Source organism: Pieris napi, chromosome 2 (assembly GCF_905475465.1).
Source record: "Pieris napi chromosome 2, ilPieNapi1.2, whole genome shotgun sequence".
Classification (NCBI taxonomy): Eukaryota; Metazoa; Arthropoda; class Insecta; order Lepidoptera; family Pieridae; genus Pieris; species Pieris napi.
The window spans coordinates 4,051,374-4,071,181 of NC_062235.1; the positions used below are offsets into that span (position 1 = coordinate 4,051,374).

General features: G+C 34.7%; 1 protein-coding gene across 2 annotated transcripts in view; it reads right to left on the minus strand.

The window, feature by feature from the left end:
* The window catches only part of LOC125058625 (cholesterol transporter ABCA5-like), a 38,293-nt gene that overhangs the window by 17,739 nt on the left and 746 nt on the right, over positions 1-19,808 (minus strand). For both annotated transcript variants that reach the window (XM_047662748.1, XM_047662737.1), the window contains exons 2-15: positions 10,237-10,390; positions 9,287-9,466; positions 8,823-8,995; positions 7,685-7,922; positions 6,999-7,225; positions 6,148-6,226; positions 5,818-5,925; positions 5,225-5,368; positions 4,451-4,604; positions 3,479-3,620; positions 2,566-2,796; positions 1,987-2,101; positions 1,503-1,652; positions 193-360 (exon numbers count right to left, since the gene is read on the minus strand). In XM_047662748.1, coding sequence (XP_047518704.1) covers positions 193-360; positions 1,503-1,652; positions 1,987-2,101; positions 2,566-2,796; positions 3,479-3,620; positions 4,451-4,604; positions 5,225-5,368; positions 5,818-5,925; positions 6,148-6,226; positions 6,999-7,225; positions 7,685-7,922; positions 8,823-8,995; positions 9,287-9,466; positions 10,237-10,390 — 2,263 coding nt within the window. The remainder of the gene's footprint in view (positions 1-192; positions 361-1,502; positions 1,653-1,986; positions 2,102-2,565; positions 2,797-3,478; positions 3,621-4,450; positions 4,605-5,224; positions 5,369-5,817; positions 5,926-6,147; positions 6,227-6,998; positions 7,226-7,684; positions 7,923-8,822; positions 8,996-9,286; positions 9,467-10,236; positions 10,391-19,808) is intronic.

The window sequence follows — 19,808 nt, forward strand, 5'->3', positions numbered from 1 at the left end:
CTGAAAAAAACACCTATATATAGGCGCCTGCTAATTTATGAGACCTAACGTACGTTTATTTCGGGACATGACAAGATACAATATATAGCAATTGCTACACAAATATGCTCTCAATATTCAAAATTTTCAGTTCAAAGCTGTCACCGGTTTTAAAAAAATGTTCATCATCCATAAAAAAGCAGATAAACTTACCCTCCCCTTACTAATAACAGCCTTCCGGTCTCCAAGGATGTCAGCTTCATCCATGAAGTGCGTGGTGAGAAGAAGAACCCTCCCCCGTTTGGCTCGCTGCAAGATACGCCACGTCTTTCGACGGGACACGGGATCCACACCAGCAGTTGGCTCATCCAGGATTATTATCTGGTGTGATAAAACTATATAGTACCGCTCCTTGAGGACTTTACTGTTTCCACGGGAACTAAGTCACGTAATAGTGGGTAAAAAATTTCATTTATCGCTGAAATCGTGAACTTCATATTGGAATAATAAAACTAATAACATCTAACAATTTAACTATTGATATTGACCTGTTCGCGTCAAGTGTGGTGTCGGCAAGGAGAGCTCTGATATCTGAGTTCCTCGGTGGAATAAATAGTGTATCACAAGTTTTTATAAGTTTATTGCTTTCTTTGATATATATAGTTGGATCAAAATGATTTTATTGTTACCAATCCAGTGAATTATTAGTACTTTATTATATGTAAACATTTTTTTAATGACGAAAAATGAACTTTATATTTAGCAAGTAAGTTATAAGGTTCAAAAAGTTTTTTAAATAAATAAAATAAAATAGCTTGATAGTTTATAAATTTGAGTTGTACGGTTGTACCCTATTGAGAGAAGACCTTCAGAACTTTTTTCCAATAATACTTAATTCTTAGTACTATGCATTTAAATTTTAATAATTAATAGTCTGTGAATGATGGTGATCAGTTCCTCCAACAAAAGGGAGCTTTAATTATGTAGCTTATATATATGCAGACACACGCAGCCCTAAGAGCGGGCGTACACGGACTGCTCGAGCAGTTAGCGGCTGACCGACGTACACGGACCGCTCGAGCGGTCGGCGTTGACTGCTTGAGCAGTCTCTACCAACCGCTCGAGCAGTTGAATTTCTACCGCAGTCTAGTCATGGATTCAGACAGAGAGACACTAGACGCCGCGAGGCCAGAAGAGAAGGGAGGGGGAGGTCGTAGAGCTGTCGACTGCTCTAGAGCCGCCGACGGCTCGAGCAGTCAGTGTATGCCTCGCCACTGCTCGCGAGCGGTCGACAGCACGATGGAATTTCATCATGTAGTTGACGGCTTGAAGCGGTCGCGACTGCTCGAGCAGTCGTGTGTACGGCAGCGAATGAATGGCTATAGTTCACCGCGCGGTCGCGGCTTCAAGCAGTCGGTCATAACTGCTTGAAGCAGTCCGTGTACGGCTGGCCTAAATGATATTTTTACAGTAGCATTAACAGTATAGTTGCTTTAAATTTTTAATTATTATTACCAACTAACCTTTGGATCTCCGATAAAAGCAATGGCGATACTAAGTCTCCTCTTCTGACCACCGGACAAATGTTTTGAGAAAACATCCATTTGGTCCAAAAGACCCACTTCGGATACCGCCTTGTGGACTTCATCAGCTATTCTTTTACTTGGTATACCCTAAAGTGAAACGTTATTTTTATCTTTTCTTTGCATTACAATATTACAATGAGACTAGAATACGCTTTTGCGAAACCACGTATCTATACTAATATTATTATAGACGAAAGATTTGTATGTAAGTATGTTTGTAACGAAATGGCTCAAAAAGTACTGGACCGATTTTAAAAATTATTTCAACATTATCAATGATTAATATAGGCTATATATTCTAAATAAAAAATAAGGATATATATTCTAAACCTTAGTGAAATGTTTTTAAAAATTACCCGTTGATGTCATTTATAGTTCGTAGTAGATATGGCTCTTACTATGGTATGTATAGTTAACTTACTTTAACCGCAGCGAAAAACTTTAAATGTTCTTTAACAGATAACAGATCAAAGAGTACATCTTGTTGAGGGCACACTCCAGTCATTTGGCGGATTTCATGCATATCGTTGGGATCCCTAAAAATAAAACCAAATTTATATACTTTTTTTTAAACACGAAAATTGTTTTTGAAATTATACTTCTTTAGGCGCGTTATGAAAAATTGATGAGAGTGAAATTTTACGATTGCGCGCGCACCGTGACACAAAATTAACAGAATGAAGTTGCCCACGGAAGATGCTACGGCATTAGACATAATTTAAAAACAACATTCGAATAATAATAGAATTTATGTTACACTTAATGTAAGAGAATAATAATAAATATTTATTTATTTAATTTTTCAAATGTAAACAGAACTTTTTGACTATAATGACTCATTTTCCAGTCTTTGATTATTTAATTGTAATTAATTATTTGCATGCAATCAAAAACTATTTTTAATAATGCCAAAGAAGTATAACTTATGTAATCTTTTGTGTACAACACAGATTACATATTGTAAAGAAAAGCATTCGCACCAACAGTAAATACTACTAACCTAACATCTAATCCATAAACATAGGCCGTGCCCGCTGTGGGTGCAGTTAATCCCGTCAAGATATTAAACAAAGTAGACTTTCCAGCACCATTATGTCCCAATACGGCAGTTATTTGACCTTCATAGATGCTAAGGTCTATCCCATCAATGGCCTTTATTTCCGGTTTTCGGCAATGTCGGAATGACTTCTGAAGACCGACTATCCTTATCGCTTCTTTTTCCTCGAGTTCTCTGGGGACATTTATTATTAATTACTACATAATGTTGTAGTTTGTTTATCAACGTTTGGCATCCACAACGGTGCGATTTACAAACGAATGCAATAAAATTACACCCATGAACAACCCTTTCACTAGAAAACAATTACAATATAAAAAAGTTTAAAAAATATGAAAGAAGCGATCGAACGTAATCCCTTCGAACCCGGATATTCTGAATTCGATTCCCACTGTTACAATTAAAAATAGTGTGAGAGACACTCCTAAAAACTCCTTACACAATTGATAAATTATTTAAAAATCAGCAGAATTTTCCAAATTCCGGATGTAAAAACCAATCTAGGAGTTCAGCCTTGCGATTCTATAACTCACTTTTCGTTGTTTATCAGAATGCCAAATCGTAAAATGACTGCTTTACGACTGATTTGAGCGCGACCGCAGCTGTGAAAACCGCTGTGAGAGTTCGAAAAGTGAGTTACAGAATCGCAAGGCAGGCACCCTTCATTTGAATTGTAAAATGTTTACTGTATTTTTATTTTTTGAAAAACTTGTATTCACCATAATTGTCATGTATTTTAGAATATATAGCTTGTAACATATACTGTAGAAAATGCATTATATGGTGTGGTTGTTTCGAAGTTACACAAATAATTTAGTCTCATACAAAAAGTTATGTTCTATATTATTATACTCACTTGGGAACAGGTTCAATATCCTTGTTATGAGTTGCATCACCATTCGAGTGGAAATGTACTGCTGAAACTCGTCCACGTCGGCTGCCCAGCCAGAAGGAAGGTAGAAGGCAAAACCAGGGCTTTTGCTTGATGCCATATTCACCTAAAGGAGGATAAATATATACTAATTTGTCCCTTTCTGCCCAATTCTTTACACGCGGTATAAAAATAGAAATTTGACTTTGAAAATATATAGTATTGTTAGCGGACTAACGCCATCTTGTAGCAGAAACCTATATAAAGCGTGGCAACACCGGCGTTGACAGACTTTTATTTCGAGACTTCGTGCGGAACGGACTTGTTACTAACCTAACCTCACTCTCAGTAGATTTTAAAAGTCTAAAGTTCACACGTTCTAATCTTTTGTGTTAACTAATAGTATTGTCTTTTATTAACATAACCTGTACACATTTAAAGAAAACACTTTTTAACCGAGACGATAGAGAAGACGGCCTAAAATTGTCAAACACCTGGGATCCAATAATATCCAAATTAAAATCTCAAGAAAAACAATCCGCGAAAATAGAGGACACCGAGAGCTATTTCTGCCAAAACCCTCCATCTTTTAGTCGATACCAACTCCGGGGAAATTAATACAGATAATACAACTTTTTCTACAGCTGTGATACTTTTTGACATTCAACACCTTTTGTCACCGTGACCACGCACGCTGTAAAGCACGCGAAACGTCGGTTAAATTAAAAATTAGGAAGAATAATTGTAAATTTATAATAATACATAACTTTAATCCGGTTAAAAAGTGTTTTCTTTAAAAAGATTCTTTAGATGTTTATACGCCCTTGATTTGAGAACTGGCAGTAAATGTAAAATTAGAAGCATTAATATTTATTTCTTTAATGACGAATCACAAGTGTACATTGTGTTACCTACGTGAATAAATGATTTTTGAATTTGAATTTGAATTATACTAACTAGGTACGACAGCATCCAGCCAGTAAGCAGCAAAGCCGTATATAACCGTGTCGATGGCCATCATAATGAGACTGCCCCCAAACGGGACCCCTGAGCCAGCACTCCATAGATTGTCCCATGTCACTCCTACGCCTTGCATATCCAATACTAGGGCCTGTATGTTACAAGTGCTATGAAAATGGCGTGTTTATTAGCCATATAGCGTGTAATCTTAAGAAGATGAAGATTTTGTTTTCGATATGAAATTGAAATCGTGGGGTCATACCTAACATTTTGGGTTTATAGGCACAGAATTAAATGCCATTAATAGAACATTAACAGTCAATAAAACCGATTAATATGGTAATTAAGAATTTAATATCTCTATATATAAAAAGCTTGGTAGCAATTAAAATTAAATTTATAGTTTAGAAAAACATAGTTCGTTTTTTTTTAATTTAACAGGATGATCTGATGTTAAGTGAATGCAAAGGCCCATACACACTCACATTGCCAGAGGTCTCGCAAGTGCGTTGCTGGTTTTTAGAATTGGTACGCTTTTCTTGAAGCACCCTAAGTCGATATGATTCGGAAATACATCAGTACATATACAATTCCTAATTATTTCAAGACATTCATTTTTGTTTCAGGGACTATATCAATTCACTAGAAAGATTAACAATTGTAATAATTTGTTACAAAAATTTGTAATGATTTACTAAGGTTGAAACAAGTGAAACGTTCAACACCTGTCAAAACAGAAATAGAAAATATTATGATAAATTTTCCAAGTACCTTGTCCATCGCGAGAGCATAACAACTGGAACTGATGAGAGACACGAACCAAAAGGCGAGAGAATCTGCGTTCGATACAAACACCTGGATGAAGTACAGTCCACTCATCAGATTTACTGCAAAGCTGCCTAGGATACCAGCAGTCTGGAATAATTTATCCATTTAGTAAATAATATAAAGCAGCAATACAAAGTTGTTATTGAAGTGAAAACTTCTTTAGTGGCGTTGGACTTTTACACTTTTTTGGAATGGATAAAAAATATTAAACTCGCGTCAAGACACGTGACCTGATCGAAAATTCGTAAGACGGATGGAGAGTAGACAGCTGGCGCGGCGTATTTAATGTAATATAAATTGACATGTTTGTGTACGATAGCGCAATAAATAAATATTGTATTCTACCACATAAATGATAGTACTTTTATACTGATAATTAAAGCAATTCGTGCAAAATTATTCCCTAACCATTCCAAAATATCAAAAATGCACAACGTTAATATTCAAGTTTTCACTTCTGCTGGCACTCCCGGAGTGCAACCCGTCGTTTTTTATTATAATACACCAGATGTTGTACAGTACCAGAAACAACTTACCCTGGCTTTGTCGAAGAAAGGAGTGAGCATGAACGCAAACGTGATGATGGTGAAACCAAACAACAGCATCAAGAGAAATATAAGGACGTATGACGAATGTTGAAATACCTGGAAAAATACATTAAAATGTACATATTACTACTAGTAGATACCATGATACTCTTCTTAGTGAACTCACAGAAAAAAACGACGCAAATTTGAAATTTTACTATTACAAACAAATATGTCTTTACACTTATTCTTTAAAAAATAAACAAAATTCTAGCTCTGGACCATAACTGCATGTTAAAATTATTCCACGTAAATAAGTTGGTAAATCGATTTTCTTACCTTCAATGTGAATAAGAGGACGGTACTAACGATGGACAATATCGTAACAAACACTGCGTAAATTAAAAACCAGGATCCCCTGAAAAAAAAAACAACTTAGAAGAATACTTACGTATTATATTGAAGTATGATTGATACCCAGAAAATCATCAGAAATTAGGAATATATTATCGTTATAAGATATGTACACAACAAATATATATATATATATCAATATATATCAAGTATATATCAAGAGTAAGTATATATCAAGAGTGTTAAAAACGTTGACTATAAATTTAGGTAAAAAATTGTGCTTTACGATTTTTTTTATAAATGTACTAGTGACTCCCCGGCTTCGCACGGGCAACCGTGACCCGTAAGCCTTGACAAATAAAATACTTAAACATTCCTCATGTATCGTACTGGATATTGGTGACAGCCGTATTAAATTCCGTGGAGTAGTTTTGAGTTTATCGCGATCAGGCCGATGGATACATATAATGAAAAAGTCATCGTTAAAGCAGCGTTCGTAAGAAACGTTTTCGTTCGACCGTTTTTCCCTTTCTTTGCAAACAACCACGAAAAAGTATTATACTTATTTAAGTTATAAAAGGCATCGTTTTTAAATCGCAACCCACGAAAGAACCAAAAAGTTAAGTAAAACAGTCTTGCCGCGTCACTGTAAGATTATAATTTAGTTTTATAATCCCTTTCATAAACTAATCTTTTGTACCTATATGTAGTTTGTATTCGAGCCCCCCCTCCCGGTTGCGAGCCACCAAGTAGAGATACAACATTGGTTAGATGTATATGCAAGATGGATTGATTATTATAGATCAATTTTAATCCAAAGAGATTTATATCCTCACCAATAAACAGAATCCTTTAGGCCCATGATCCTCATTCCTTCTCTGATCTTCTTCTCCTTCTCACCCACTACCAGCATTAGGAGATAGGTGATAAACTGAGATAATGTCATCACCATGTACATAGGCATGATCACTCGAAAGATCACCAGCCAGTCACCGGTGTGTTGGCGTTTAGGGAATTGGAGTAAGTCTACCCGAGGTGGAAGGAACTCTGTACCTGTATCCATCTAAAAAAAATATATTTATGATTGTCTTCACGAATATAATTGAGCTCGGAGCTGGGAGTAGAGCCAAGGCCGGCTGTAGTCGAGTAGAAAATTTGTATTTAAAGTTAACTTATGTAATATGTACAATTTACATGTAACAAATTGAAATTCAAATTAAAAATCACTCATTTAGGTAACACAATGTACACTTATGAACGTTAAAAAAGAAATACATATTAATGCTTCTAATTTTACATTTACTGCCAGTTCTCAAATCAAGGGCGAGAACGGAAGAGAAGAATTGGCAATAAACTCTTCGCCACTCTATTTAATCGCCAAGTTTTTTGTTTTACAACCATTATACTATGTTCCACGTGGCATCTTAAGTAATTAATAAAAAAAACAAAGATTTGTCCTCTAGCTGCAGTAGGCAAGTAAGGGGTAATGTAAAGTTAAACGAAGGTTTAAGAACAGAATTACCTTAATTTTAACACAATCGATTAATGTTTGCAACGCGAGAAATCCTGTATAATAATACTGAAGAACCGGACACGTGTCTTCTCTATGCATCTCCGAGAGTGGTATCAACTGGCCACCACGAGACCAATCAGTCGACCAGTCTGTGTTGGTTCTATCCCGACATTTTGCTGGTGACGTGGTGAGAATTCTAGTGGATGGTGTGCCTCCGTCTTTGGAGGGGTTAGTTCGGATTGTATACCTGGATAATTTAAGTCAAGTAAGAAACTGAACTATACATTAATTTAAACAACTTATAAGTTAACTTTTCTATATACTAAACTTACTCTGCCATATCTGCAAGTTCTTATTGCGACTTAAACAGTAATTTATCTTGAAAAGGACGGAGATAACTAGAACCTAAATTTAGATATCCGCCCCAGATGGTACTGCAATTTAGTAATCAACGCCTCGAACAATAGATTAATATATCCGTAAAGTTTACACTTGGACTAACTTTAGCTCTGACCAATGTAATCTACTCTAAGATTCAGAGTCGATATCAAATCCAATACATTTTTGATATACAGACGTTGTACTTTGAGCTAAGTTGACGTTCACCCCTAGTGATCGATTCGTATGGGAAGTAATAAGAAAATAGCCATTTAAATTTGATTAAGTCTCATTTACTTAAATAATGTTTTGTCACGATTATTCATATAGAGCGAAAACAATATGGCAAGATATATTAAGCCTGCACAGACAATGTCAATTATCAAAATCAGTTCTTACCAAGCTTCTAAAAAAGGTCTAGCGAAATAGAAATTTTTTCTTTAAATAAATTTAAAACTGACGAAAACCAAAAGCTAATTGAGTTTTTTTTTTGTACACAAGAAAAAAAACTATTCATGTTTCTTTCCACACACAAATATACAATATTCTTAATCATAGTAATAATAATAATTCAAAATTGATAAATTAAAACAAATTTTACAAGTTTGGCACCTTTCAGTTTTTTTTTTGGTTTTTTTTTCCTTATTCGTTGAGCGAGGAAAGCACCAGCTCTGGGGTCACCGGTACTATCTACCAGGTGCCAACTTAAATCTTTAATTAGCGCCTGACCACTTGAACCCCATAGGCCAAGAGTAAAAAATTATTATACCTTAATGGTTCGCCATACGCCATAGGATCAGTGTGAAATATAACGGCTAGGGGGAAGCGTTTAGCATCACTATGGTAGGCGTCATCCAGTTCATTGGTGTCATTATATCGGATCCATGTGATGGGGTGCTGTCCCGAATCCGTTAACATTGTGTTTATGTCATCTAAGAACGCCTGGATAATAAAAAAAAAATATTTAATGTCATTTATTTTTTACTTTATCAAAATCCTATTCGGTAATCTTAATTCACATTTAAAAACTTTACAAATTTGCTTGCTTAAGGCGGTGAAATATTAACATCGAAACAATCAATATATCAGTGTTATAGTGTATGTACATACTATAGTGTAAATATAGTGTCTACTCTTCACACTTTATATGAATTCACTTTGAATGACACAGTATTTTTATGTAATCGCAGATTTACGCTAATCCCTGGCTGGCTATTATTGTTCAGAACGTACCAGTGTACCATTATGATTGTACCAATCCGCTGCTACTGCTACTACGTTACTATCTGAAAAGGCGTCATGATGGATCCGGAGAAGACGCCCAGGTTTTAACACCTCCGGAAAGTTGGGGTTGGGCACCAGCATTTTAAGGAATATCAGCACTCCCAGGGAGTACAGCGGAACCAGCACTTCCTGCAACCGATTAGGCTTTATTAACGAGCTTGTAATGCTGTGATGTAGATAAACTCTAGAATTAACGTAGGAACAAATAAGACATTTATATATGGCACGGGTGTAAATTCCTATTTCTAATAGGTGCCAAATCTAGAGATATACTCGTACAGTATTTATACGTACTTTAATCTCTACAATATTTACCTATAATACTCGTACATATCAAGTATGGCGCCATTCTTATTAAAAAAAATACTTTGATTTAAATACATAGTATGTACTTTATCCTCAAACAATTTATATATTATCTGCATAATAGTATTTAAAATGACGTACTTGCATGTGATTTATATAACTAATCTGTTAGTTGGCTTCTATTATTAGATGACAAATGAAATCAAGGTAAGTTATTAAGAACATGGCGGAAAGTTGGAACAATATAATTTGTACCAATAATGTAATTGAGTTGTAGTTTTTATTACATCTCTAAGACGTAGACAGGTTCTTATAATATTATATTAAAATTGCCACGAGAGCTGCCCTGCGATTCTGTAACTCACTTTTCGAACTCACACAGCGGTTTTCGCATCGGCGGTCGCTCTCGAAAAGTGAGTTACAGAATCGCAGGGCTGTTGCACAGATGGATTCTACTTTCTATGTGCGCATGAAATGCTATCTGTGAAGACGAAAGTAAAAAACACCACAGCCGCGCGTTAGACAGAGGGCTGAGATTTTACTCGGCTAAAACAAAAATTACGTACACAAAAGCACATAGTTAAATTACTTACAGCAAGGGTCTTCCTGGTGTCACGTTTCTTCAGAAGCAGATTCCGGACCACCGTGGCCCAGAGTTGAGGCCAAAAGGCCGACGGCGGGCGCGTCCCCATCGCGCCACGCAATCTGCTACCTATTGCTATGCAGTCTGGATCCGTTTGGCATTTCCTGTTTCAAAATACATACAAGCATAAATACTAAATCAGCGATAAATTGCTTACATAATACATATTAGAAATAAATATGTAGGAAGAATTAATTTAATAACCACCTCCTATAGTACTTTCAAAGATACATTGGAATCCATTTCACAGTTTAAAATTACCGACAATAAACAATATTTGGAGACTCGCAATTAAACAAAATAATAGTAATATCTAAAAGGGATTTCTTTTATAAGATACGTTTAGGATTCGACGCATTATAATTCACAATTATCCCTATGTTCTGCCACCGTTGAATAAAAAAAGGTAAACAACAATGTTTCTAATTAATTAATACAAACAAGTGAAGCCATAATATTATCTAGAAGAAACGGCCGCGGCGCGTTACGTAATTGTCTTTGGCGCCAAGGGGTCTGGAAACATGGGGTTGGTTCATTGGGGTGCGTACGAGGGACATATGGAACGGTGTAATTTCCATTTAACATACCCTACTTCAAATGCCGTAAATATCAAATAGCGCACCGCAAACACTGTGCGTATATATTTCTACAACAGTATATGTTTTACAGAACCGAATTACTTTTGCGGAATTTGGATGAAAGGAACATTTCTATACTTATCTGTTATATAATGAATACTCAGTAGTCATTTTCATGATATCAGACTGTAAAAATACACTGAATTCTAATGGTATATCTTTCTAGCGTCAGTTAATTATACCTACTTAATTGGATGTTAATAATTGAACGTTAATTTAATATGAGCTGCTTGTCACAGCTTATTAGCATGCAATATGTGACGTTATATCGTAATTACAAGAAGTCGGAGCCACACCTGTGCATATATTGATATGCAAAATGATAATAAGTTTATTTATATTAATATACGTATTATTATCATTCGTTGTGATGAGTAACATAGTGTTACGAAGACGGGTCGACTACAATGTTTCTCGATTTTTCCACTACTTAGAGAACTTTTCAGCAGGCTGAAATGTTATGTCTGACCGTTTCAGGAGAGGGTTAATCACATATTAGAAAATCGTAATTTAAATAATGTTAGGTAATTGTAATTTAAATTTAAATTTAAATAGATATTAGGAAACTTAGAGAAAATACATTACTCAAAAATCGAAACATCGTATTCTGTAAAAAGTTCAAGTTTACTTGCGTCCCTTCAAGCGCACTGATAAGTCGATTACGCGTCTTCGGCCAATGACATACCTTGGTCACAGAATTGCCCGGTTAATAAGTTCAAGAAAGCGAAAAGCGTTCATTTCGAATAATACAAAACACTAAAATTGTTTCCTTCGTTTAAATAAGTAGAAAATATAATCTAGGAACTAGACAATTTTTTGCACCGCGTTGTTTTTTCTTTGTCTCAGACTAAAATATTTTATATAATACTTATTTGTGTCAACGCATAATCATGGATTGACGCACTTGAGATTTATCTTAATACTAGTAGCCACTTTTCCAATTCACACTTCACAGTAAGATGTAATTATTAACGTATCTTCCGTATCAATCGTTTTCGATGCCGAAAATAATTCAGATAAAAAATATCAATCAAAAACGTCAATTGTTGAATGTGTCTTAAATTTAGCTTAGTTTGTTAGTATTGTTTGGGGCATGAATATGAATTTCCTAATTTAAATGAACAACTTTTAGCCATTATCTGAGTCCAACATAGCTCCCAAAAAGGGTTTAAGCTATAAAACATACTCGACGAGATATATTTTAAATTACAAAGAGTAAAAAGGTTTACTTAAACGATAGCGGTAGGTTAGTGGGCGAAATGGAAATGTAGGGCGCACTGAAACCTTGTCACAAACATTTCAAAAAATTCTCTGCCCTAGATAAAATGGTAGTCGTTGATAATAACGTAACTAGCTCATCTAGATTAATTATTATTATTATTAATTTGGATATCTACAAACTTTACGCTTAACCCACGACACCAATTATGTTACTGGATTATTGTTATTCATTACATAATAATCCGAATATGAGGTTTCTATTGTAAGTGGCCTTGTGCCCTTCAAACATAAGCCACATATTGTGTCGATTACACTTTGCGTTACCACCTTAAGGGGCGGTTATAGATCTTTAGCTTGTATACATTTTACACTGCTGTATACACCGAAAAGTTGTCATAGCTTAACTAAGAGTGAGACTCAGAAACAACACTTAGCGCTAACAATGATTATATCGAAATCCAATACATTTTTCACATACAAAAGAGACCCGTATACTAGAATGTCAATCAAACTTATCTCTAATTTCTAGAGCTATTAAACCATTTTATCTGTATGGAGCGTGACGTATTTGAGATACGAATTAGAATACGGACCTTAGACTTAGTGCCCAATCCCGTTTCTAATCTAGTTTTTAAGTTTAATTTATGAGTGGGCAGTAAAGTCTATTGCAGCCTTGCGATTCTGTAACTCACTTTTCGAACTCTCACAGCGGTTTTCACAGCGGCGGTCGTGTGAGTTCGAAAAGTGAGTTACAGAATAGCAATGCAGTATTGCGAGATCACTGTTCTTCATAACCATAACGAAACATTATTAGTATCACCAGAGTTGTAAGCTAATATCGAACTGATCAACTTATTTATGTGCATCATATTTGAACTACCAAGACGAATTTGATGGTAGCTAGGAAGACACGAACTTCCTGCGTTTAAACAACCCCGTGCCTCGGATGTGCCTCCTGAGTGGAATAGAGAGTACATTATAGATGCTCACAGACTCATGCACGATGATATCTCGCATTAATATAAATATTGAGTTTTACATAGACATCGCCTGTAGTAGATTGTCATTAGATACACCTATCGCTTTATTTTACTTGCCGCTAAAATGATATAAAAGGCCTAACATCAGAAAAGAATGGAAGCAGCTGGAAGAGGCCTATGTGTCTCAGGACGCGCTGATTACCTAAAACGGCTCATAGGATGTATAAGATTAAGTTTTATTTATGTATTAGAATCAAGTTGTATTATGTTACTTAAACAAGTATTGATATATTATACTGGGTGTCAGCAATAAAGGCTTAATAATAATAAATAATAATAAAATGATATAGCCAATTAGTAAATACCAAAGTGTTTCCTCGAGATGTACATAGTTACATCTCCGCATATTTCGCGTAAAATAAATTGGTTTCTTCAACACCATTGAACAATGGAGAGCTTCCTTATTATGTCAATGTAGTAATGAATGTAATGTTTAAATGTATTTAATTTCATTCGGGTTTGGTTTTCATTAAACATTTTTTTAAACTGGGAACCTAAGAACCATACAAAATTTCATAATCAAAGTAGGATCTCCATTTCATAATTAACTAGGTAATTGGAAGCCATTCCAAAGGAAAATGTGACGTAAGTGATAGCTATCAATGATAGCAATATTTGGGCCAATTAATATGGCCGACCATAAATTACATTTAGCAAAAGTTTAGATGTAGCGTAACTCACGCCACACCACCCTGGGACCCTGGGGAATGGTCCCGCCTTGTGACCTTCATCTGACCTTACCTGACTGACGTCAACCAGATTTGAAGGCGAATACTGCAGATATTTTTTACATTAAGTGACATTAAGTTACTAGTACCCTAAAGGATAAACAAGAACAACTATCAACTTTTCTATAAATAGCCGAAGTGTCATTTCGGGTAAGTGTTGTATATATCGAGAAGATAGTTGAAATATAATAAAAACTACATAATTTTATATCTTTCGCATGTATATAGGTAAACCAAGAGATTGTCTACCTCTTGGTTTACCTACATACCTTCTGACATAATATACAATTTAAAAAACCATTTAATATGTGAATCGATTTGAATTTTCCAGTCATTAAATAAATTGTGCCTAAATGTACCGAGTAGGTATGTAATAAAATAGCTTCGACATTACTCTTCATTCAAACAGGATCTCGTATCTCTTGATACGTCTTCACTGGGGATATACATTTTAAAACCCTCTGCTCACTTGAAAAGTAATCTGAAATCTTCTGAGCTTTCTTGCAAAACCACTAAGAAATAAGAATCACTTCCCATAAAAACAACGCGTTGACAACATTTGGCTGATCCTGATTATTTCAAAGAAACAGGGATTACAATTTAGAAACTGTTTTGTTGAGGTCAAGCCGCTAAATACAACCGCATATAAAACCTTATAACAAATTATACACTTAAACCTTCGTCATGCCAATAGGTGTAAATCCGTGCAGTAGTTTTTGAGTACATCGCGAACACACGGAGAAACGGAGGACTTTCTTATATAATATATAGTGATTATATAACATGCTCTAAACTTGTCCTTCGCCACGAAATCGAGTGATAATGAAACAATGTAAAAGCGTGGAGTACCATCGCAGCACAAAAGATCTCCACAAAGGCTTAGCTAACGACTACGGTGACATTATGTTGAATTAATCATTTTTTCACATCTTTACAATATACAAAAAGATGTAAAAAGTAACAGTGCTTATTAGGGGCCTCATAGCCTAGCGGTCTTATTAAGTGACAGCTAGATGAGGGGTACCGGGTTCGATTCCCGGTTCGAGGGCAAGTTTTAATTTAATTTAAAATTAGTTCTCGGCCTTTGGGAGGGTTGTGCGATACCGGGCGAGTGCCTAAACCGTACATGGAGGACATGGTCGAATTTCTAAAGCAAAAAGCACGAATTATAAAAATCTTATACTTGACGCTGGCTAATGCACAAACCGTGCCAGAGCCATAAAAAAAACAGTGCTTATTAGGTTGATATATTTTTTATTTTAATTTAGGACAAATTGAGTAAAAATAAATTATCAAGAAAACTTTTTTCTGTAAAATTATAAATTAATAGATTAAATTATTTAATATCAAAAACACTGTCAACTATGGTATGCCACGTAATTCGAGAAACGAGAACGACCTAGTCCTACATTATAACAAAAAAGGAATTCACCAAGACTATGGTATTACGAACATCAACAAAATTGTATTGTCTTTGATTAACATAACTCATAACATTTAAAGAAAAACGCTTTTTACCGGATTAAAGTTTTTTGTCTTCAGTCACCGTGACCACGCACGCTGTAAAGCACGCGAAACGTCGGATAAATTTAAAATTATGTCAAATAGTTGTAAATTTATAATAATACATAACTTTAATCCGGTAAAAAGTGTTTTTCATCAACAAAATTGTAGTGCAATTTGCTTAGCCTTGTAATGGTATTGATAAATGCAAAGTTTCTGACGTCAGTTAACCATTACTTCTGAAATATTAGAATTGGTAGGTCATACATAAACATTATTCGATTAAGAAAATTTTGCTGGATCTCTCAATATTGAGATTAGAAAAAACCCTCATAATATATCTTACACTCTTGACCAACTATTAATAATAATAATAAAGTAAAGTATGTCATAATATATAAATATTATTATTATAAAGGAAAATTATTATATTATATTTATTTAGTTGTTATTTAATATTTTATTTCGTAGCATGATGATGATCACGATGCCGCTTATACGAGCTTTGTGTTACTTGCGCTTGATATTTTTTTACTTGCAATTATTTATCTGAAATGTTATATTAATCATTATACATCTAATTGAGCATGCATCTCAGCTTTCGTAGCTGAGATGCATGTTATGTCTGATGAGTAATCAAGCGAATATATTAAGTAGGGTAGAGCGGGGCTAGTTGAGCATAGGGGCAAGTTGGGCAATTGAAATATCTCGGAAACTATTCACCTTACGCAAGAGTATCAAATAGCGAAAAGAAGGAGTCGTAGGAGAGGTAATCATCGCACGATAGCTAGTGGCAGCTCGACGAGTGAGTGAAGTGTCACGGCGTTTTGTTTATTTTGTGACCAAAAAGTAAAAACATTGTTTATCGCAAGTTTTCGTCTGTCTTTGTTAAATGTTCTCTTTTTTCAATCAGGAGAGTGTTAATCTTTCAGAAGATTATTGTATTTTTGATTTGTAAATAGGTTTTGGGTCTAATTCTAGGCATTTATTTACAATCCTACTTTTCTTTTAAAATTCCGGGTTGGGGTAAGTTGAGCAACTATAGCTCAACTAACTCTACGACTTAAGCAACTGATGAGTAATGAATCTTTTATTTTTTGTTTGGATGCGGACTTACAAGAGGAAGACTACAAGATGTTCTTCCACTACTGAATACTTAAATAATGCTGCAAAGGCTGTCTACGATGAGGGAAAAAGTGTGAATACCGCCGCTAAAGAATTCGGTATTGGTTGACTTTTAAATAAATTAAATGAAGGTGATGATTCATTTATGGGCTATACAACACCGAGGGAAGTATAGGATATACTTACTCTCACAAGAGAACTGTTGAAAAAATTCTTGCTACAAATGACATTTTTCTCCAAAAGACGTCCGTCGCCTTGCCTAAGAGTGTGCTGAAATTCCACCAAGCTGAATTGCAAAAAAGATTTCCGGAAAAGAATGGTTGATGACGTTTTAAAAACAAAAAAATCGTAGCTATCCATACAGAAACCAGAACCCAGCAGCTTTGGTAATCTTTTTTAGAAATTATCGGAAGTAATGGATATATATGGATGCTCATGTTTTGTTGATTCTTGTTTCGGTTAATTATACAAAGAAAATTTCTTTAAATTTTGTTGTTCTGTCAATAAAAGACTATAAATAAAAAGCTGACTGTCTAACACATATTTTATTTCATCTCAAGTTAACATAGAACCCATGGTTTGGCCTAGACATTCTTAGTGCTCAACTTGCCCCATACCCTTGCTCAACTTACCCCACCTATGGGGTACATTCAGCATACTTGACTTTCTGCATTTAAACATCTGTAGCTATTATATTGGACTTGTTACAAAAAAATACTATGGTCACTTTTGTTAAGGGATAAATTACTAATCCATCAGGACACATAACAACTCATTGAGACTTATCATTGAGGAGCTATATCCAAGCAAGTGAAAAATTGCTCAACTAGCCCCGCCCTACCCTATAGAGCCGAGAAATACTTTAACTCATGTATGCATGGTGAGCCTCACTCACTTAAGTAAACCTTTAGTCTTAATAAACGACTCTGAGTAGGGGGTTAACGATACGTAACGTTAGTTCCAGATATAATCGGTAGCTCGGGTTTGAAATGTTAAAAAAAGGGAAAACCATATAATAACAAAGTAATATAATATTTTCGTGCACATCTCCATAATAATGTTGTCGCTGAATGCTGATTTTTCTTTTTCTTTTCTGGACTATATATCTAGTAATAAAAGCTCTCTAAAAAAGTGAACTCGTCACACCTTTATAACGCTTTTACCGTAATTATCTGTGATAGCTCAATTAGATGACGTCAGCAGTATCGTCCAGAAGTCACCCCGGACCCAATTTACAGGAAACGTGTATTTTGAGGGGACAGTATTGTTATTGGTCACCATGCCAACCCCTTTTTACACAAAAATTATACAATAATTTCCATATGTGATGAAATTTACGGCTTAATTAAATTTAAAAGCAGATGTAATAGTTTTATATATTGTTTTAATTACTATTATTTACTATCACAACATATCTAACCCTTTGTCAAGAAATTGCCAACATATAATTTCTTCTGATTCCGTTATTTAATGTTTGGTAGGAGTTTACATCCGGTAACATCCGCTACAAGACGACCATTAAAACAACATATTCTAAAGTAAAACTTACATATATTACGAGTATGTCAATGATAGAAGATGCATGAGGTTTCGAAAGTCCCAAGGAACTTTCTGCCGTGCCACTATGAAAAACCAGCTGCCCGTTGAGGTATCTCCTATTCAATACGAAAACTTCAAAAAAAGCTAACAATGAGTAAAAGTCCGGCAACGCTGCGAAGTGTCCATCGGCGGGGGTGTCACCGTTTTATAGAAAAAGGATTCCATAATTGCTATTTATAACTTTAAATGATGAATGGATACGTCTTAGGCTTAAATATCGTACGAATATGCTTGAATTAACTTTATTTCTTACAAATAATGATAGTTTATGTAAAAAATTCAAAATTCAAATTTTTACTTATAGGAGAAATTCGTAAAACTTCCTTGGAGAGTTATGAAGTCATTACAATATTTTAACACTCATGACACAACCTTCACACTTTTTCATATTTGTTTTATTATTTCTTCCACATATTCATCTGTGGCTTGTCCAAACAGACGTATGAAATGTTTTATGACGCATTTAACTAAATCATCTTGTTGCAAAATAGCAAATATTATTCTATAATATTTTTACACTTTAGTTTAATTAATTAAAAAATCATCAGTGGTTCATTAGGTTTTCTCCTAAAACGCTCTATTTTTTGCGGGAGAATGTCCTCATGGATCTGAATGTTCTATGGGGTTTTTGTAAGCATAGTTGCAACGTATCTACTGGATCATAGACCGCAGCATCCATGACCTTAACGTGCAGACAGGGCGGCGTCAGAGAAACTAGGCTCCACGATCTTGGCACAAGTCCCGTACTGCTGACCCACTACATTCAACCTATATGAAAATATTGTCAGATGCACTGCACAATATTGAAAAGACAGGAAATTATTAAGAAGATAGAAGAAAAATGTAAAAGTATGAACCATCATTACAAAACATGATATAGAGAAACTAAAACGTCATAATGACTTGTGAAATAATTCAAACATTTTAAAAAAGTAATGATGCCACCGCATACGGTATATATATACGATACCAGCCAAGAATTAGCTACATTATATTTAGATATAGATCAAGAATAGGTCTAAGCTTATCTTTGTACTATTACCTATCTTAATCCGGATTAAATTTGCCGTTTTTTTTTTAAATATCATTGTAAATCGAAAACTAGTCTCTAAGAAAACAATTAAAAATTACCTATACACTTTTTGTATATTTACAGTCCTTCTTTTTCTTTTCTATGATTGCCTGGAAACGATTGCTTGTTCGCGATAAGGGTGCCCGTTGCATCCCTAATAACTTACGTTCCCTGTTATTAATGTACTTTTCAGTAAGTGTTAATAAATAAATCGCTCTGAAATAGCAGGGTTGTACATACTATATTTAGAGATCATATATGTATGTGTGTGTAGAGATAGATAATGTTTGTATTACGACGTTTAGAATACGTGTGTAATATTCGAATACAATAATTTCGACAAACACTATCAGTTACCTTAAAAATATTCACAGGATAAAACATAAAAATAAGAATTGTTTAGTTCAATCTTGGCTGTGCTCCAACTAGTGACAAAATTCAATAAATTTTTACAGTTTGTAGTAGTGACATTGGAATAACATTCACAAAATATTTTCCAGGGATAAAATGCCTTTTCACGTCGAAAAAAGGCATCTTTTTATGAATTTCCTTTTTTACTGAATACTTTTATTAAACAAGATGCGTAATTACGGGAA